The following is a 21,685-nucleotide window of genomic DNA, read 5'->3' as shown; positions in this document are numbered from 1 at the left end:
AAGCTGAAAAAATTTGAGCAAATAACGATTCAAACCCAAATCAGCAAGCCTTTCCAGCTGGTGCTATCAAGAAGATTTGAATTTACTGAAAAGAATAATTACAGAATTACACACAGACTGGTTTGGGTGGGAAGGGACCTTAAAGGCCACCCAGTGGCACCCCCTGCCCTGGGCAGGGACACCTCCCACCAGCCCAGGTTGCTCCAAGCCCCGGCCAACCTGGCCTTGAACCCCTCCAGGGATGGGGCAGCCACAGCTTCTCTGGGCAACCTGGGCCAGGGGCTCACCGCCCTCACAGCACAGAATTTTTTTCCTGATATCCAATCTAAATCTCCCCTCTCTCAACTTGAGGCCGTTACCCCGTGTCCGTCACAGCGCTCCCTGATCCAGAGTCCCTCCCCATCCTTCCTGTAGGTCCCCTTTAGGGGGGGCCTCCATCAGCGTGCGCTTGATGGGAAGAGAAGAAAGGGTTAAGACTTTCTAGAGGTTCTCACAAGCAGAACAGTGAAATACCCCTGGGGTGCCCTGTGCCATTGCTACACTCCTCCGGCCTGGGTTTTTCCGTGTGTTTTGCAGCTGGAAAAGGAGGGAGTGAGCCCGGCCCTCCCGGAGCAGGTCCTGGCTCTCCCCTCAGCCCGTTGCCAGCGCTGTCACTCGGGTCAATGCCAACGGGATCCCCTGCAAAAAAATCTCATGGGAGGTTTTCTTACGTTTTTCCATCTTACTGCGGGTTATAAACACGATGGGCACCGAGCCCCCGGCAGTTTTGCCAAGTTCCGTGCTGGCAATACTCTCTGCTGGGAGCAGCAGCAGGCCGTTGACGCGCAGGGTTTCCAATCCGCGCACTTCGCTGGGAAAGTCAAGCTTTTCCCAGGCTCGCTCGGTCACTGACGGCGCCCCGCGATGCAGCGCGGCTCAGGTTAAATCTGCTCCCGCCTGGTTTAGAGAGCCTGTTCCTCAAACAAAGGGTCCTGGAAAGGTTAAAGCCTCCCTGACGGTGAATAGAGCGAGCAGGCGCTCACACAGCCTGGGCCAGAGTAAAAATACCGACCGAGGTAAGCCTGGGGGAACGGGGAATGTAAGTAAAGGGCCTGTAATTTCAAATTAAAAAGTTAACGAATAAAATTAGCAGCAACCACAGAAGTTTTACTGCCACCCATCACAACCTTCTTCCATTTATAGCTGTCTAAACTCACTGCTCGTCCATTGAGTGTGTTCACGTGGAATCAACTACGAGTGCCAAAGAAACGGAAGTTAACCGATTTTCATGTAGGTTAGTTATATCTAGGTCCCAGAGTTGACAGTATAATTTATTAAGTATCTCACCCTGTATAGTGACAGTTTTACTAATTAATATGGAGCCAGCTATACACACTGCATATGTACAGGTATTTTCGTAAGGCATATAATATCTTTGCATTGAAAATAAATGAACATTATTAAATTTAATTTAATATATACTTTCTTTGAGGTGTTTATGAAAATATTTTTTCTCTATATTTTTGTATGTGACATGATAGAAATATTTCATGGGAAGTACAGGTTAATATATTTCATCTTTATAAAGGCATATACAACTTTGAGGCAGTGTTTCTGATGGACAGCAGAATTCCTAAAGAATTTGTATGTGCTTCTGTGTTTTGAAATCATATGAAATTGACTTTAAGAAGTAACTTGATTAAAAAAACGCACCAATGCACAGCCAGAGGCTGACAATTAAAACTAATACATAGCCACATGAACAATATATTTATATAGTTAATATATTTTTTTCCAAGATGATTGGTACTAACATATAGTATTATACATTTGGCACTACTGTTTGCCATTGGTCCAGCAATTGGCAAAAAAAATTGTTTCCTATGTATAAATCTGTTTGAACATTAGATCTGGCTAGACATATTTACTATTTATAAAAAAATATTTAGACAGTAAGCTCACGTTGAATAACTAGGTCTACTGTATTCTGGAAACTCTTCAGTAGTAATACAGCTTTCTCGTGTTCCATATGTACAAAACTGTGTCCGTTTGCCTGCAAGACAAAAACAAGAAGAGAAATCAAATGAGATCCTATTGAGTGTCTTCGTTTCGGGGGAGCAAAGGGAGAGATGAAAATGAAAAGCAAGGCTAAAATAAATAGCAGTCACACAACGATTTCCCACAAACAGGGCTTTGACTGAGAGAACACATTTCTCCCCCCTCTCTTGGACAGATACTGCACCCCCTGCTTGACCTCCGGGGGTCCTTCCCAACTGAAATTATCCCGTGACTCTGGGACAGTCTGCACGTTCCCTGAAGCAGCAGTAACTCTGGGATGTAAGAGTTTGGAAGGCTGAGAAGCCCGAAGGAAGGGAACGCTGCCGAGAGTGTTGCTGACTACAGGGGAGGCTCCGGCTCAGCTCAGACGCAGACGGACTGCACATACAAAACCGGGAAAAATCTACTAAATAAACCATTCTGCTTTAGTGCTAACTAAATCTACCTATACCTTGTCTGGTACAACGCTATTTAAAATGGTCAAATTTTAAACATAGTCACTAACAGTTTTCTGAGTGTGATCAACAAGCCTAAGCAGAAGATCAGCCATTCTCCGGAACAAAGCCAGCCCGTGGAGGTGACCCCGTACCCAGCAAAGGCACCGCCCGCTGCAGACACCTGCCTTTTAGCCACCCACCAAAGCCCCACGGCTCCTGCCCAAGTGTCACCTCGGTCCCCAGAGTCCCGTGGCCCTGCGGCAGGGGAAATGCCCGGCTGGTTCCGAGCTCCCCCAAAGACGGCAGAGAAAAGGGAAGCGAGAGGCAGGCTACGGGGCCATGGAGCAGAACCTGGTCTGGCTGCTTTGCAGCAACTCTATAAACACGCTGGAATTTAACAAAATATACGTACGTGTGTGTATGTGTGTATATATATTATTTTTTTTTATTTTTTTTTTTTAATTCTTTAACATTTTAGCTAACATTTAAAATAGGTTAGTGAAGCCTTCAAGCTTTGGTGAATAACCGACAGCTGCTGTGAAATTACAGCCTCAGAGAAGAGCTACCGGGCGGCTGTTTCCCACCCCCAGACCACCAGACAGGGAGACCTTGTCCACACGAAGCCACGCTATGCCACGATCCCGCCCCAGACCAGGCGCTTGCAGAGGGACCCCCCATGCCCTCTCGCTGGATTAAAGGACGCCCAGCCCAGATGGATAACTCCAAGAAGTGCTGCACCCACACACGACGGGAAGGGGAGCCCCCAGCGCGGAGGCGCTCGCCTGGCACTTCCGAGTTTGTGTTCAAAGGCACCGGCTGCGGCGAGCTCTGGAGCTGGCGACCGCGCAGGAATGGCAACGGGCCGACACAGAGCACGGAGAAAAGGCAGCATCCAGGCAATAGGGAAAAGTAGCTCACTTTTTTTCATGTAGTACTCCTTAGCTTAAGACTATTAAATATATTTGCTCTGAGAAACAGGGATACAAATTTCAGGCAGGAAAAGTTTCAAAGACCTTCACTTACGTGTCAAAATTAAGGGCCATTTGGCATTCAGTGCGAGGTCAGCTCAGACTCTGAGGTAATTCAGAGGGAATCATAGAACAGCTTAGGTTGGAAGAGACCTTAAAAACACCCCTGCCCTGGGCAGGGACACCTCCCACCAGCCCAGGTTGCTCCAAGCCCCGGCCAACCTGGCCTTGAACCCCTCCAGGGATGGGGCAGCCACAGCTTCTCTGGGCAACCTGGGCCAGGGGCTCACCCCCCTCACAGCAAACAATTTCTGCCTCACATCTCATCTCAATCTCCCCTCTTGCAGTGTAAAACCCTTCCCCCTCGTCCCATGGCTCCCGTCCCTGCTCCAGAGTCCCTCCCCAGCTTTCCTGGAGCCCCTTGAGGGCCTGGCAGGGGCTGGAAGGTCTCCGCGGAGCCTTCTCTTCTCCAGGCTGAACCCCCCCAGCTCTCTCAGCCTGTCCTCCCAGCAGAGGGGCTCCAGCCCTCCCAGCAGCTCCGGGGCCTCCTCTGGCCCCGCTCCAACAGCTCCGTGTCCTTCTGCTGTTGGTGCCCCAGGGCTGGAGGCAGCGCTGCAGGGGGGTCTCACAGAGCAGAGCAGAGGGGCAGAATCCCCCCCTCGCCCTGCTGCCCACGCTGCTGGGGATGCAGCCCAGGCTGCGGGGGGTTTCTGGGCTGACAGCGCACGTTGTCAGGGCACGAAAGAAGTTGAAGACGTTTCAGTGGGTTCTCCACAGAGCTCACTGGGATCCCCATTGTTCCAGGTCAGCACTGCCTGGCGCCTCCTCACTGCCGGGCTGCGAGGGGGGGCTGCAGGAAAACGCAACGCAGGTTCGGTCCTACCCAGCAGAGAGACCTCTTTTCTACAAGAAATGTTCCTCAGTGAAGGGGGCTGTAGGAGACGCACGTCCAAAAATACCTAAGCAGGCCACACCCAGAGGGATTTGTTATTCAACATATAAATAAATGATAATCAGAATCTACTTCTTTCATTCCTGCTGGGGTCTCACAGTCCCCACAAAATATGCTATGAAATCTGCGCATATGTTTAAACATAGAATTAATATTTAGTTCTAATTATTAGACAAAAAGAATGCTTTTCAGCTGAATCATGGAGCCAGCAAAACAAGATTTCTTAGAGCTGAAGGGGAGCCTCTAAGGTGCGGTGGCTGCCAGAGCTGCCCTCTCCTCGCCGACAGCCGTACAACTGGCTGCCTCCTCCTTAGTCATCTACTGAAGCTGCTGCTAATTTTATAACAGAAAAATCATTCTTACTTATGAATTAACTAATTTAAGAGCCTATGACACAGCAAGGAAAGATACAACAATTTTGCTCCCCCAGATCCCAGCGGGGCCATGGGCTTCCGACTTGGAAGGACCAGAATTTGTTCGCTGCAGAAGACACAGACTCTTCTGTCAAAAATGGGCAAAAGGCAAAACCGTGTTTGAAAATGACATTTTCTCTGTGAGTCAGGTAAATCCATACAGGGAATGTCAAGCCTTTTTAATTTTTAAATTTTTTTTGATTCATTTTTTTTTCCCCTCCTTCTTTTACCAAAACTGCTTGGGGAGACACAAAAACACTTGACAGAAACATTACTGCTTCTCCTGAAAACATCCTGCTAAGTAAATTCTTCCACGTAAACCTTTAAACAATTTCCCTTTGGAGCCTTGGTTTGACAATATCTTCCTGTGTATCATCTTGGGTAAACGGAGTTAGCTGCATGGGGGCACAAAAGGTGCCCAGGCATGGAGGTGCTCCAGCACTGGTGACACCGGGGTTACCTGCCGTGATCCCAGACAAAGGTGCAGTGGCACTGGGGAAAGTGTCAGAGAGACGCGACCGGAGGCACAACGACTAGAAAATGGGGGTGGAGGTGAAGTGATGCCCATGCGTATTGATAATTTCAAGTTCTTACTGCCCAGGGAACTGGATGCTTTTAGCTAAAGGCATCGCTTATATTTAAGAAGTAAAATATCCTTCATCACAGTTATGGTTTTTTCTCTGCTAATTCCTTCATGAGATTAATGACCACCCTTTGACTTGCCACGCTATAAATCAACACCTGCTCATAGGGATCATGCATGGCTACGAGTAACTACGAATAAAAGGAAAATGTTCTTGCCAGATAATTTGAGATGATGGACTGACAGTGACAAGTGAGAAACTCTGCTGACACTGATCCACAATCCTACGAGAATGACTGAGAGTGAAAGTCAAACAAACTTCATCAACATAAGTGACGAAAAAATTAGGACAGTGAAATTTGCTACCTAAAAAACCCCACAGCCATACCTTAAATGCGATTATACAAATATACATAAATGCTCCTATTTTAGGAACATGTGCTGAAACACGGGAAAGCCCAGCTCCTGTGCCCATCTGGAGAAATCATTTAACATAAGAATAGCCATAAAATATATGCAGGACAAAAGCATACGTCACTGCTGAGACTCATGGGGAACACTCACCCCAGCCCTGCCCCTGCATACACCAACACAGCCCTCGCCACCGCTCCATCAGCCACCCCCGCGGCGTGTGCCCACTGCTCGCCCTTCTCACCTTATTTTGCTGTTACTTTTGAATATACTTTACCTAGTTTTGTTTCTGTTACTAAGCTGCTAACTCCTGCAGTGCCCGTGCCGGGTGGGAAGGGCAGGGGGGAGCGAAGGAGAGAGGGAGGCGGGAGGAGGGATGCTACCAAAACCACTGGAAACACCCTTGGTTTGCTGACTGCCTTCATATAACTGGTTAAATCACAGTTAACCTCCTGCCCTTCATCAGTGTGAATGGCTTTAAAAACTGTTCTAAGCCTTTCAGACAACTATAATGAGTCTCTTCCTTTTGTCAAAAGTAACGCTACTGGCTGCCAGTGGTAACACATTTTCCAGGCTTAACAAAAAAAAGAAACAACTTTGCAGGACACGGTAGAAACCCCTTTTCTACACGGACAGTCGTTACTTTCTGTGAATAAGGAATTTTTGAAAGGTATGTTCAGGAACAGTCTGTCTTTCTATTTAAAAACGTTCACTGGAAGACAGAAAATATTTTTTCCAGAAACAAAAAAGAAAACAAGAAGCTGAGATTTCTGTGTAAATTACGCAGACGCTTCCATGATCCAGTAGCGGATCCACTGGTGGCTGCTTTTCATGCGAGTGCATTCAAAAATGCTGAGGCAGCGGAAGGGATGCAAAAATATTGCCAGTTACAATTCTGACAAGAAACGGGACTACGTAGGTCCTTACAGCAGCATCGCGTCAGCTGCAAAGGTGAAAATGGTAACCTGTCACTTTGTCGTACCGCTTGTAAAGCTCCTCTCCCCCTGCACCTGCTTGCACTGTTGGTGCGGAAAAACTGGATATGATGTAAGGAATATTTTTATTTTAGCATTTAAATTGTGTCACCTGGCTCATTCCTGTGACAGAGCGTAAGCATTAACCCTTTCCTGCAGTGCCAGAGGGGCTGGTGCTGGCATCCATCTGCCTTGGTCAGTGTCCCCGGGGAGGGAGCAGAAACTGCCCGGCCAACACTCTGTTATAAATCGATATTAAAGTACCATAATAACAAACCTAGCAGTTTACTCGCACTGAAAACATTATCATCGTACTCGTGAGATGCAAAGACTGAGTTCAGTTACAAAGCAGCCAAATCCATCCCTACCTGGAGGATCTTATCGCCAGGCTGAAGCAGGCTGGAGGCTGGTCCATCAGGCTGAACCCTAGTAACAAAGATACCCTATAGGTCAGAAGTAACAGAGGTTAGGATGCTATCACCAAGAACTACTTCCCAAAATACAGGCGTCTCCCTATCTCCTGGCTGGGGGCTTTATATACTCTGGCCGTGGCCTGAACACTACACTCTTTTTTAAATCCTTTTCTCATCAAACCGTAGTAGGGGTTTGTAGTGGCTCTCCATGACCTTCAGGTGTCGCCTGATACAAATATAATTGCGGGTCATTTGAAATTAAGATTCCATGTCACAAAATAATGTCCAATTTGGATAGGGCAAGAGTAACAGGGTTATCAGGAGGATAATTAAAATGCAGCAAGCATTAATTTATTAGAATAATGCGTACCATGATCTATAGAGTAATCTCTGTTTACTTCCTTTAGGAAAAAAAAAGTTTACAACAATTTCTAAAAAGCAGTCTTGATATTCGGTACAATGGTCTGTAGGGCTGTCACTTCACCCAGTGTCTGAGGAGTGAGCGACTTTGAAAGGGGAAAAACTATTAAGTAATAAAGGATATTTTTAGATTGGCTTTCAGAATGTCAGTAAAAGATGTTAATAAAACCCCAAATCAAAGACCGAGCTCCTAGATGTGGAGCACATTTGCAGTATTTCCCACACAGCTCAGGCATCCTGCACCCTTAGCCTCGCCGTCTCTGGGGCGCTCACCCCGCTCCCGAGGGTGAGCACCTTCCAGCAGCCTCTGGAACTGCGCGCGGGCTCAACTGGTAAAACTCAGTCTATCCAAGCTGTTATCGCACGTGTTACTGGTGCAGACACACTCACAGTGGGGTATGGACTCTTTAATAATTACAGGCAAGTGACAGACAGGGGAAGTATAGCTTGTTTCTAACACCATACATTAAATTGTGGAAAAGACGGCCATGATGTTATAAAGTGCAATTCCAGTGTGCAGTCTCAAATGAGGACACCAAAAATGAGTATGTTTTAAGGGACTGCAATTAAAATGCCTGATGGTTATGGACATTAAATGGAACTGTTCTTGAAGTTCAAAACAGGGATTATCAATGAGAAAACTGAAAGGAATTAAGATTGCGTTAGACTGGTATTTTCAAGCGTATTTTACATTTCCAATTAGCTTTCCATTGTAATTCAGAGTGGTGGGGAAATTACTTTTCAATTTGCGTGCAGATCTCAAATTTTGAGAAGAGATTAAAACACAGTTTTAATTTCATCATTTTCCAAACATTGTCAATATTTATGGAAGTTATGATTGCCTCTTAGAACGGACGCCAGTATTATCAAAGACTATAAATGTTAAGAGTATGTTTAGCAGAGAGGTACCCGTAGTACTTGTTTTTCAACAAGCTCCAGTCAGTTTTACTGCACAGAACAGCGGAATTCACAGCTCTGAGAGGCCATTTCCCAATCCTGAAGCCCTGCGTAGCTGATAACCACCAGATGTTGTATTTTTACTAGGCTTCCTTTTACTGTAAAGAGACTTATCAACCTCTCAACTGTGTAATTCCCAGAGCAAATACTGAGTCTCCCTGAGCATCGTGTACCATAACGATGACATGTTTAATTAGCAGCCCAGAACAGCAGACTGCTTGCCATGGGCTTTGTAAGGCCCCGCTGGTCCCCAGACCAGTTTGCAGACCAGGCTGATTTTATTTGATACGGCTGCTACAAACCCTGGCATTTCAGCCGCCAGTGATGCTGTTATTAGTATTCCCTCTAATGCCTCTCGTGAAAGTTTAATCAGGGCCTATATTCACTCTTAAAAGAAGAAAGTCAGAGAGATGATTCTTCAGAACACAGCCTGAAAAATTATATTAACATGGCATATAAGGCAGACACCCACGTGAGTTGTTTTGATTCTCTAGTCTTCATTAACCAAAAAATCCCTGAACACCACTCTGCTAACCAAAAAAAAGCCAAGTATAGGATTTTTTTTTTTTCAATTATCACAACAGAAGTGCATAAAAATTTCATTCATGTTATCTGTGTCTCCACTATACGGCACTCTAAAATAAGGATCCTTTAGAGAGAAATTTATAGCTTACCTTATCAGAAGGTTTGAATGGATTTCCTTGTCCACTTATTCCACCACTGATACTAAAACCCAGGCCAGGATTCTTCTCTATTCTCACACAAAACTAGGTTGAAAAGATACAGCAAGATAAGTCAGTGCCAACATTAAAGCCTACCACCATTAATGAGACAGGCTGACCCTCTCAAAAGCTGTATTGTACCACCTGGTTAAGAGTCAGTAGAATACTGGCATAAACTGAGAGTATTTTTTATGATTTTAGTGTGCTCAATGATACCATAATATTCACAGTGCTGCACACATTTTTCCATATATTTTAAAATTTGATTTTCAAGTAGAAAAACCCCTTAGACCTGTGAAAGAGCAGTTTACACTGGCTAAATTTTTCATCTTCACTTGACCATTGATCTATGTCAGTGTGACTTCATCTTGTGCACCTTCATTTTTCCAGAAGGCAGCACACATCCCCGGGTGCTGTGCTTGGGACAAACCCCAGGGACACGTACCCTGAAGCTCAGAGATGTTCACACCACTGTCAGCCACAGCCCCAGCCCCAGCCCCCACAGCCTGCCCTGAGCACCAACGGCTTTTACAAGTGCCTCGCTCCAGGAGATAGTGCTGAATCTTATCTTTTAGTGGGGATGACTCTAAACGGCATCGGGTAATTGAATATAAAATAAAAATGACTTCAGCGTAGCTTAATGACTACTCATTGAGCCAGTCCGAGCACGTCCTGTGAGCCGCACAAGCAATTGCTTCTGAATCTCCGCGCTACGCTCAGGGACTTAGCGCAGGCATTAACCGCTAGCATGGATCGTTCAACGCTTTACACGAGAGAAAGGTTTGCTAATGATTCTGAACCTGATCCTGCAAGTCAGGTGCCTCAAACAGTTATTGCAATCATTAAGGCCAAATATGATGGGAATAGGACCACTTAATGAAGAAACTCACCCGCACCCATTTTGTTAGACTGGGGGCACTGGAGCTACAGCCGCTCTTTCATAGGGCTAAACTGGAGCAGCTGATACAAATCTGAGGAGACCAGTGTCTTGCCAAGTGCTGCACTGCTAGCACTGAAGTAGGTTACTGGGGAATTGGCAGAAATTGCTCATTAATCAGTATGACCCAGGGATGTCAGCTCTGTTCAGGAATTTCAGTGCCAGACTGTGTTGCTTGGTCAACCCAAGAAAGAAATGGTCCCAGTCCCTGGGGACGGGGAAGGAGGGAGCCGCTTGCCTGCCTCCAGCTCAGCCGCGCAGCCCGGCTCAGCCGTCCCCTCTTGTTGCCCTATGTGCCCTTTTCCTGCTCTGTACAAAGCAGAAAAAAACGGAAAGTTTTTGTCAAAGCGCTATTTTATAGACACGCTTTCTCACCTGCTCCTGATACGCATCCGTACTTCTCTGCCCCTTGGTTTGGATTAAGCATCGCCCCGTCTGCGGTGCCCGAGAGCTCTGCGAAGAGGGAATCTGAATGGGCAGCGGTGGCTGGAACTGCTGAATGGTGACTTTGTTCATGTTCCCCTCGTACTGCTGCTCGCGGCTCCGATGCTGCAGGCTTTGCGATCCCATTAGAGTCTGGATATGGCTACCTGCCTGTGGGTAACGTAACCCGTTAGGCCAGAAATTCAGGAAGCTGAAAAGAAGCAATTATTACAACTTACAGAGTCAAGTAAAAGCAAACCTCTTAAATCATATCAGAGGTTTGCCTTTTGACCACAGTTGGAAACAACCGTGATTAAAAGCGGCAAGGATATACCCATTGCACCCAGTGACCCTCGGAGGCGTAAGGGGAATTAGCCGTACACTGTACGTTTCATAAAGAGAAAATATTTTTTTTTCCTCATGTCACAATGTATGCTCTGCTCCGAATGTTTTGTGAACTAAAAACATTTAATAAATTGAAGTAGGGTGGATTACTCATCACAGCACACTCTGAAGATATTGGAATGCTGATTTTTTCTCTAAGGACAGTTTGGACTAAGATTTGTAACCCAAATACAGCTATTGGCCAGGATTGCGGACTGTGAACAGAGAACATAATCATTCAAATCCTACGCCTTGTCCTAGGAGCAAATGTGGCTTTTACAAAATGTCACTACGAAAATTATCAAATTTCTAAGACAATATCTACTGATTTGAAGCACCAATATTTTGTAAATATAAGTGAAATACTGCATTTACATTGACATGGCCTTTTGATATTTTCAGAAAAAAAGGATGTCTGCTGTCCTTCCCCTCTGCCCTCCGTCCCCATCGCCTTCCACCTTTGCAGCCGGGCTCTCACAGGTGAGGTTTGCTTTCTGTATTCCGTTCTCGACGTGGTGAAGTTGCATACTTGCTTACTCTTCAGTACACGGCCTCGATTTAGGCACACGAATTACATAAACATTGGAGGCAAATCTTTGCAAAATAAATTCAGTTGAGGCAATTTTATACTTTCCACATTTTCAGGATTCAGATGTTGCTTATAAATAACCGCATGCAACAGCAGGACGGGAACGAGCAAAATTCACGCTCCATTGTGTGATCAAACACTATTACCTCCACGAAACATCACGCCGTTGCTACTGAGAGTTTTCAGATTCTACGCACCCATCAACCAGCGCTATTGTCTGAACAGCCCGAATGCGAAAGAGCATTATGATCGCATGTCTCAGTACCTACAAGTCTCCACGGACAAAACCGACCTACTTAAAGAATATTTCACATTAAGTTTACACCAGCCAGTGACCCAAACACGTCTCGTCATGAAGGTCTAATCCTCATTACTACTGAACCTTTACGACGCTGGTGGAAGAGTTACTAATTGTGAACTGGATTTTAGACAAGAATAAATTTAATACAGCAAAAGGTCAAAACATTTCTTACCCCTTGGCCAATCACCTGACCTCGGAAGTTATAGCAGCCAGGGCATTAATATTAACTGCTTGTTGCCATAACAAAAGTACGTCTTACTGGATTTCCAAGATTTGCTTGCACAACACATCATTAACAGAGACGCAGTTGGAGGTACTCATGTCACTGAACACAGAATCCCAGCACGACACGCAGCGACTGCGAGCAAAACTGATCTGCTCTGTCTTACTGTTTGCTGACTCCGTTTGAGGAAGGGACCAGGTAGAATACAGGTCTGATTCAGTACAAGAGGGGTAGTCTCAAAGTGAGCAATGACAGAGAATTCTCTTGCTCCTTGTGCCCAGATCTGCAATCCCCAAACTCTTCTTAAAACACAACTCACCCGAGTACATGAACGTGCTTAATAGCCATTGACAAACTGACTCCACGAACAGCCGGGTGCAGTCGGTCTGTGCTGCGAATATCCCTCTTTACAGGTCAGAGAGATCTTCAGTTCACCCAAGATCAGCAGTGAAGGAAAATGCTCAAGACAGACTTTTTAGCTATTCATTAACTCTCTAGAGGTAAAAAGTCGTGTCTGCAGCAGAGATGCAAGGTGAGGAGGGGACCATGAGCAGCACGGTTCTGTACTTCATGCTGTGTCATCCTCAGCACAAGAGGATCCCAAAAAAGCAGAATCTCATAAATTCTGCTATTTGCACCAGATATAATCCCATATCCACCGCAGCAGGCGCATTGTCTGCGTCAGAGGAAGATGTCTAGTTCAAACACAACAAAACCTGTGCTTCTTCACTGAAAAGCCTCAAAGCAGATGTTGGCAAGGAAACAGAAAGAATGAACAGAGAAATACTCCCAAATCAGAAAGGGAGAGAAATGGTGACTCAGACACTTCTGTATGTCCCAGTTTTGAGGCAGCTGCCTTGCTGCAGTTCCGTAGCGTGTGCTCGTTCCATAGCATGTGCTCCTTCCACAGCCACTGAGACTGTTCAGTCCACGCAGGGATTTCCAGCTTTGCATGGTTTCAGCCGTGATGTGGGCTGCTGCGATCCTGCAGTAGAAGAGGCCAAATAACACGGTCCTGCGCCTCCCCAAACCTGCGCAGCTCGTAGCAGGTCGGCACCCTGCACCCACGCTGGCTGGGCTGACCTCTGTTCATTTCCCACATTCATTCTCACTCTTCAACCTCTCTGTTTCATAAGGAGTGATTTCCAGGTTCCTTTTTGGTGATCCCCTGCCACACTTCTACCTTTGTATGGAGGAGCAGCTAACTCGGAATACAACTGATTTAATCAGGCATGTAGCTGACTTCTGCCTTGTTGACAGGACAGAAGTCACCTTCCAGGAAGCATAAATACTGTAGTCATTTAACAGCTCCATGGATTATTCAACTTGAAGTTTAAAATACCCAACTTTTCTATACGAGAAATAGCCCATAAATTATGAGATGATCACGTTAAGTGATCATACTTAAAATAAAACTTGCATTTAGTCTGTATTCTGAACAGCAAAAAGGACAGAAACAACCACTCACCCCCCACATAACCACGTAGCGATGACCGTGTGGTATTCCCACCTTACCTAACATACATAAACAGCCATCACTGCATGTATAGTAGCCTGCTGTGTTTGGCTAATTGAGGAACACGTATTACTGCATCGATATACGTACTGCATCAGCCCATCTGTCTATAGTGCCTGCTCCTCCCCTTGGAAGAACAAGCCTCAGCTCCTCTTCCGGTGATTTCCCAAGTACAGCTCTCCCGCGCAGTGACTCTGCTCTGCCCAGGCCCGTTCACACCAGTACGGTCATGTCAGTGGAAAACCACAACATATACTACAATTTATATTTACATCATTTAATTCTTTGTTATGTTGAACTTCAATTCTGTAGAAGATTTTCTGAGTCTGATTTCAAACAACTGCTGTAAACTAATCCCCAGATGCTGGGAAAGCAGGGCACTCTAGGTCGCGTGCAATGGGGAAGAGCTTAGCATTGTCGGGACAGCACATTGCACACCACCGCCTGAGGATGGTGGGTAAACAATTTTCAGAATTCATTCTCTCACTCCTGTTAATAGACTTTGACGAGATGCTATCACTGCTTCTTGTGTATTCACACTGTGGCTCTTGCTGGAGGTGGATAAGCTGCCTTTCTTGGAAACGGAATTATTTATTCTGCAGAAAAAAAAATCGCTATTATGCAGACTGCTTCCCCAATTTCATTTGTATTCTTTACTTCATATAACATCCATCACAAAAGTTAATTATTTTCAGCTCAGTGTCCAATATTTATAGTATAATTAAAGTAGCTGACAAGGGATGTAACAATGGCTTGCTCCACTGAGTTAAGCAGATTTCAGCACGGTTATGCACTGTTTGTACTTACCACATCTCAGCAGCGAGATACTGAAATATTTGGAACGAAGCCGAATGTGCATTTCCTTATTATAGTAACACTGATGATGCACAAATGCAAGACACAGACTGTGTTAGATTGTGTGAATCGATAAACGCAGGTTTTATCCCAGTATGCCAGTGAAGATAAGCAGTGACTCCTTTTAAATTTCTTATCCTTGTTTCTTGCATATTGGGGGACAAAGAAACCCTTCAAATAACTGGGCTGCCAGACAGTAACGGGGCACCCTCCTCCTCCTCCTCCCGTGCTCTGGGGCCATGGCTTCCGTCTCCCATCCTCCAGCAATTCTCTTGTACATGTGTTGTATCCCTTGTCACTCCTTTTGTGCGAAGGCAAAGGCTACTGCTCCTGAAAATGTCTTGAAGAAAAAGATGTGATGCCAGCAGGGAGATATTTTCCTCATCGGTGCTGACAGTTAATTACACTACAGAAGTTATTAGTGTGCACATTATGACTTTCACACCGGTTTTATTCACTCATAACACTTTACTACAGGGATGAGCAGGACCGATCTCCATATAGATAACACTCAGTGTAATTATCACTGCCTGTGTGTGTGGCTCCACCTTCTAAAGCTGATTGCAAACACTGTTTAGCTTGTCGGGATCCTCCATTCTCCAGCTTTATGATTAGAGCATCTGAAAATGGCAGGTTCTCGGTCGATGAGCAGAGCCGTGTTGGGGCTGGGAGAGAGCAGCCAGTGTTTTCATAAGAGCAGGCCAGACCCAAGCACTGGAATTTAATACCTCCTGCCATGAGGTACTAGAAATTAGAACCCTTTCTAGTGAGTTTATCAGCAACTGATGCGTGCCTGGAATGTCTCTGCCAAAACGTCTGGGGCTGTGCAGGCACTGGGCCGGTCTCCATCTCAACACAGTCATTTTTTTGTCACGAACTGAAGAACGTAATTGAAATGAAAAATTTCGATGAAGACTTTTCAGGACAAGAGGGAGCTGACGGCTGTCTGAAACATGCAGCAATATATCCGCCAAGCCCACCGCGCCCATTTCGCACACCATTGATGGAACTACGAGCATTTACAAAAACAAATACAAAACCAGGCAGCGGGCATGAAAACACCACCCTTAATTCATCATGATTATTGCTTTAAACTTTGAAACAAAAATATTTGTCTCCCAAACCTGTCCTCATTAACCTGCTCTCCTCCTTCCAGTGATTCGCCGGGAGAAGACGCCAAGGGCAGCTCTGCCAGCAGCTTCGCTGGCGCTGCTTACCTTCTTGGTGACGGTGTCGGGGGGCACGTCCCGCCGCCCCAGCGGGTAGGGGTTCCACTGGCTGCTCACGGACACCTCCTCCTGCCCGTTGTCCAAGATGCTGCTCTGCTGCGACGGGGTCTGTTGCAGAAACGGTAGGGCAGCCTTTAGTCACTGTCACACCACGGCAGAAAATTTCTCTCTTCATATTTATTTCAGTAATCAACCCAGTTAAACTGTAAACACGCTATTGCTAAAATGGAAATCCTTTTAAATTTCTACAGTATTTCATTAATGTGCAATCATAGTGCTGTGGGACTCTCCGCAAGCAGGAGATCTTGAAAGATACATAAGAGAAATAATGAGAATAATGAATGATGAGAGAAAAGAGAAAATTAATTGAACACAAATCATCATTTTCAGAGAAACAAATTTTGGCAAAGTTCCATATTTCAACATGCAGTCTGCCATTAATCATTTGAGTTAGAGCTTTTTTTACTGGCCATTCAAGCATCAAAAACTTTTTTATGAAGTATTTGCCACCAAGATAAATTATATGCTTATATTTTCTTCAGCAAATATTCCTTAATGGCAATATTGAACTTGTGACTGCCCTTCCCTCGCACTATGCTCCCTGCGTCACGGAGCGGTGTGCTCTCACAGACCCCTCTAGGCTACGGATAGACCCCTCTAAGCTAACAGGATATCACACGTATCTATTAACCAGTAATTAAATGCTTTCCTGAATTGGAATGGACATAACACACATTTAAAGTTTCCTAAATGAGCTTGAAACTTTTGTTATTATTTTTCTCTCCTTTTAAGTACTTTTGAGGACACGTGCACTTTTTCTGTCCCCTTCTGATTTTCGGGTTTCTGTCTCTGTATTTCCTTAGCATAGCTGGCAATTTTGCTATCAGGGTATGGCTTTTTGTGTCGGACTTTCCAAAGTGCCAACACTGTACTTCCACCGACAGCACTCAGCATTATGTAGTGCTTGTTCAGTTAACTCCTTATTCGGTTCTGATTAATGGTAATCTGCAAAGAAAAAAATGTCTATTCTTCCCCTCTGTCATTCAAGCTATTTCTTCTTCAGCTTAGATTTAAAAAAAAAATCATGAAACTCTTCTTTAGATGACTGAAGAACAAATTAAACTGTTGCTTTGAAATATTAAAGCTGGTAACTGGTCAATTAAGAACTTCTTTCAATGCAAGCTTAAAAAATCCTTTAAAAGTTAACAGAAGTAAATTGTGATTTAAATCATCCTCCTCAGAGGTTAAGTGTAAAAAAAAAAAATCAATCTGAATTATTTAAAATAAAAGAAAACTTTCATTATAATTCTCTCATCATTCAAGAAGTCTTCCAGAAAAATCAGGAACTGATTTGCCCTGTTGCAACTACAAGAGCTCCCTGTAGAGCTTTCTTTACACCTATTAAAAATGGAAAAACCAGACCAAGCTCAGCACTTTTTCCATGGGTTGCCCCTGATGGCTCAGCAGCCACCGGTCCCAGTGCCCGCGGCAGCAGTGGTGCTGCTCTCTGATAGCCCCTGCCCAAGGCTCCCCAGGGGGACACGCTGCGCCCTGTTTGTCCCTAGATCAGAATGTGGGTCCCAGTTTTGGGGCAGGTGGGGCTCTTTGTGCCTCCCTAAAGTCCTGAATCAGCCATTCTGCCCTGCTTGCTGCACGCCCCCGCGTAACCCCCATACAAACCGGGGGGTACGTCATCTGAGACTGGGGCAGCAAACAGCTTCAGAAATGAAAAAGTGCAATTGCAAAAATTTCTGCTGTGAGGAGCAGTAAAAACCAACGGCAAAGAAAGGCCACCACCTCTGTGATGCGAGTCACCCCTTCCCGAGTCACCCACAGACCCAGGCGCCCGAGGCTGGGCTGGGAACGCACCCTCCTCCCCGCGAGATGACTTCCTCAGCCCTGCGCTGTGCCCGCACCGTGCAGAGACACGGGGGACGAGGGAGGCAGCTTCCCACGGGAACTTCTGTCTTTCCTCCTAATATACTCCTCAATATGCTGATTATTCCTAAAGGGAGGTGGTACTGTACACTTTCTGATGATGAAGTGCACCAAACCATAACCTTCTTTTACAAGAATTGTGAGATGGATGCCAAAAATGGAAAGCATTCTTCAGAAAAGTGTTTCTTTTGTCACTGCAGACAAGGCTGTGCCGTTTTCCGAAGTGACTGTCTAATCTGCAGAGGTGAGTTCCCACTCAAAAGGGAAAAAGAAAAAATATGGAGGCTGCTTTCTGCTTTCTCAATAAATAGGAAAATTCAGTGATAACAGGTTTTTCTTTTCATTTTCTGCAGTAAAAATAATTTGTCTACTTGCAATATTATTCATTTACAGAGCTTGGACAGACTGCAAACAAACTACGTATCTATTAAGTCTAGGTGAAAAAATTAAAAGCAGCAGTTCAAACATTTCATACATGGAGTAGAATCGATGTAATAAACTTTCTCGAAATAAGTAATTGCTATGCTTAATTTCCTGATCTTCCACTGGACAATTAGACTTCACTCATTACTCTCTTGAATCTAGGCCACAATAAAGAGGAAGAAGAAGAGGTGAATATTAAGCTGCTGTGGCCTGGATTCCTTAAGAAATGTAAAATCCCTTAAAACATGTGAAGGAATAAAACTAAACAATACTAAACATTCAAATTGTTTGTTCAACAATCATTTTTCACCACTTTCCAAACAGAAAGAGAATAAGAATACAAGAGAATACACCCCCTTCATGCAGTTCAGCACCACGTTTTATATGGGTATGTAGCAATGAAATGCTGGTGAAATATAAAGCAGAATAATTCACGTAAGACCACACCCCCAAACAGGTTCCCTAAACAGTTTCTTAAATTTCCTCAGACAGCCGTGTATTAGTACCCATATTCATCTACAGCCTAAAATTCTTCAAGTGATATAGAATACCTCACTCCTAAATGTGTGTAGAGAAACAGTACCATTGTTTGGAGTTGGTTTCAAACGGACTTTTTCCAAGGACTCGTGACAAGAATTAGTTTATACCCAAATAGACAAACAAATTCTTTGAAAGAAAAAAACAGTACGACCAACACGGGAAAGCTGTCTGTGTCCAAACACACACACGTCTACGGTTAAGATTTGACCTAGATGTCATTAACTGAACAACAGAGAAGCAGACACTAACATCAGGACTTGCTCAAATCCAGGGACAGCTGAATGGGAGGTGTAAATGAAGTGAACAGTGTATGGAAAGTAAATTACAGCAGGAGAAACCTGACAATGATCTCCGTGTGTGTGTGTCTGTGTGTTTGCGCTCTGTGAACCTATCGCAGTTTTGCCTGGAAATCAGCACGGGATGCACGTGCCTGTATTCATAAGCTCAGCAGCGCTAAGGCCTGTCCTCCGGCCAATCGGCACAATCTGGTCATGGTGCTGCCATTAAATTATCTCATTCTTCTAAAGAGGTCTGGATCTAAACTCTTACATCGGGCACCAAAGCCCTCCTTTGGGAATTTCTGGCCAGTGCCAACTCGGGAGCCGGGGCCAGGGATTGCCTGGGAGGGGGCCAGCTGGCCCGGGCCAAAGCACGCCTGAGGCCAGGCCGGCAATTAACAGCGCAGATGATCACATTTCAGTGCCCGGATCTCTGCTCTGTTACCCTTTAATTACTCACAGAGATGGTGCTAATTTGTACCAGCAGCTACTGACGCTAATGCAGCAAGACACTTAAGGATGCTGGTCACTTCTGGCACTGTGGCAGCCCCCTGCCGTCACACACAGTCCCAACGGTGCCTGACGGGCTGCTGCTGTGACTCTGGGGTGGCCAGACGTGACACGGGGTATGGTCTCAGCATCTCCTCTCTGGTACTTGGAAAATACCTCAGCAATGTCCCTCTCTGGCTTCTCGTATGTGCTTTTCCCATCAAACCTTTGTTTGTATGTAATTGTGTGGGTATGTATATACTTTCAACAATATATCACTAATAGCTGTAAAATAAACAGTAAAGAAACGAGAAAATTATTTTCTTTCTATAGGCATTACTCAACAAAAGTTTAAAATTAATTTAGGTGTGGCAGGCATGTAATCAAAACTCATCAACTATTACAGCATACCCAATTACTATTCATAGGTTAAAATCCCTGCCTCTTGGAGCCTATTTAAATGCACATTAAACATTTCTACATCACTTTTTCTAAGATCAAACAGTCACAAAACAAAACAAGTTCCCCGTTTCTGTGCACAGATTAAGTCATTGAGAAAATCGAATGATCGCATCAGTTTGTAACACGAGAGCAGAAAGCAGTAATGACAGCCGCGTGAGCTACTTAATCCAAAAAGCAAGATTTTGAGCAGGAAAACTGTGTTACTGTCATCTTTGCTTTTTGGATTGTGTATCGTATAAGCATGAATAATAGGCAAAAGCTAAACCAGGAAAAAGCAAGGAGTATTATTAATTTATTTTGTAATGCTGGTATATGCTGGCTATCCCATACTTACTTTCGGTAGAGGTAGCTCTTGAAGCATTTGGTTTTCAAATTTAGATTTAGTCTGCAAGTTTAAAGTCATGCTTCTGCCGGCATGCATTGCTGAAAACCCTCCAGAGTGCAGCATGCCAAGGCTAACTGTGTTGTGTTTGTAAGCAGCGGTCTGAGTAGAGGAAACAACCACGTGACAGGATATGAACACACATGCTCATCGAATTAAGTATCACACATATATGGTTAATTTCACAAAGTTTTAGTTTAAGCAAACAAACAGTACCAAGAAATAAATAGCTTTCTGATGCATGCACTGGGTCACACGGAAGCAAGTACATTGCTAGTTATACATAAAATGGATACCATAAAAGACTTCAACGCTGACAGCAGATGAAATATGTTGTTATCTGTAGTTTGGAAATTGCAGTATATAACACGGTACAAGTCTTTATTTTGCAAATGCGGCCAAATTTTGGTACGTCTGCGCAGCCGTGGATGGGCCAGAACACGTGTATCTAGCATAAAGGAGCACCAAAGGCAGGGGAAAAGCCCTGCAGGAGAAGGCTCTGCACCGGCCCCTGAGCTTTGCCACCTGGGGCAGCCTGGGTGGCTAGCAGCTGCCCAGCAGGGGCAAGCTCTGGCCGGCTCCGGTACAGCCCGGCATCTTGCCGGCCATGGGCACATGGCAGCGCCTTCTCCTGCAGCAGCTGCGGCATCGCGGTGCCCCGGCGCTCCCATCTCCCCAGCCAGCCCAGCTTCTTACGGCTTTGCTCATCCTACGCTGCAAACCACCAGCAACCAGCTCGCTGGCACCTGCGGGCTCACTGGGAGCTCAGTTTAGCTAGATAACATCACCAGTGCCAGCCTTCCAGGAGATAAAGTACTTCTTAAGCAAATACACATTGCAAACTAAGTGTAAAGATATTTCTTAAACAAGCAACACCTGGGAAGTGTTTATTTCCACCAGAAATGTCTCTGCTTGGGGTGCACTATTTTGCCTAGGAATTACGTATTTTCCCATCAGATTTACACAACATGAGGCAAATAGCTGAAGTAAGGGAAAAGCTTCAGCCTTCGAGCCAGTTTTTAAAGTTTACCCATTTGATACTTAATGATAGTTTAATATGCATCACATCTGAGCAACTGGAAGGTAGTGAATATATTAACACCGAACTCATGAGCATCTAGCATAAAATAGTTTCAAAATGTGTCCATATACCTAACTTATGCACTTGACAACAGTAATTTTTCACAACCACTTCAGACTACGAAGTAAATCCGATTCATGAAGCAGATCATTAAATAGTCAAGATCATTACTGAACTCATGCACTAAAGCACTTGTGCTGTTTTGTATAGAAGGCAAATAAGCATAACTTCCTACAGCTAAAAGGAGTAATCATCATATTCCTCGTTAAAAACAGTGGCAGTGTATATTTCAGAGTTAAGAGGTACCTTTAAATCCCCTCCACTAACAGTGATATGAAAGCTATAATA

The 21,685-nt window shown here is 44.8% G+C and overlaps 1 protein-coding gene across 6 annotated transcripts in view; it reads right to left on the bottom strand.

The window, feature by feature from the left end:
• Nucleotides 1-1,504: 1,504 nt before the first annotated feature.
• LRRC7 (leucine rich repeat containing 7) overlaps nt 1,505-21,685 on the bottom strand; it is a 171,364-nt gene continuing 151,183 nt past the window's right edge. For 3 of the 6 annotated variants that reach the window (XM_074596378.1, XM_074596376.1, XM_074596375.1), the window contains exons 20-24: nt 15,733-15,852; nt 10,600-10,818; nt 9,240-9,332; nt 7,144-7,218; nt 1,505-2,032 (exon numbers count right to left, since the gene is read on the bottom strand). In XM_074596378.1, the coding sequence (XP_074452479.1) occupies nt 1,925-2,032; nt 7,144-7,218; nt 9,240-9,332; nt 10,600-10,818; nt 15,733-15,852 (615 nt within the window). In that variant the 3' untranslated portion in view covers nt 1,505-1,924. Of the gene's footprint in view, nt 2,033-7,143; nt 7,219-9,239; nt 9,333-10,599; nt 10,819-15,732; nt 15,853-20,208; nt 20,359-21,685 lie in introns of all 6 variants that reach the window. The other 3 variants (XM_074596381.1, XM_074596380.1, XM_074596377.1) reach the window with 2 other exon arrangements.

This window comes from Larus michahellis, chromosome 8 (genome assembly GCF_964199755.1).
Source record: "Larus michahellis chromosome 8, bLarMic1.1, whole genome shotgun sequence".
Taxonomy (NCBI): Eukaryota; Metazoa; Chordata; class Aves; order Charadriiformes; family Laridae; genus Larus; species Larus michahellis.
The sequence above is the reverse complement of the archived record's forward strand: the minus strand, read 5'-3'. Positions and strand labels throughout refer to the sequence as shown.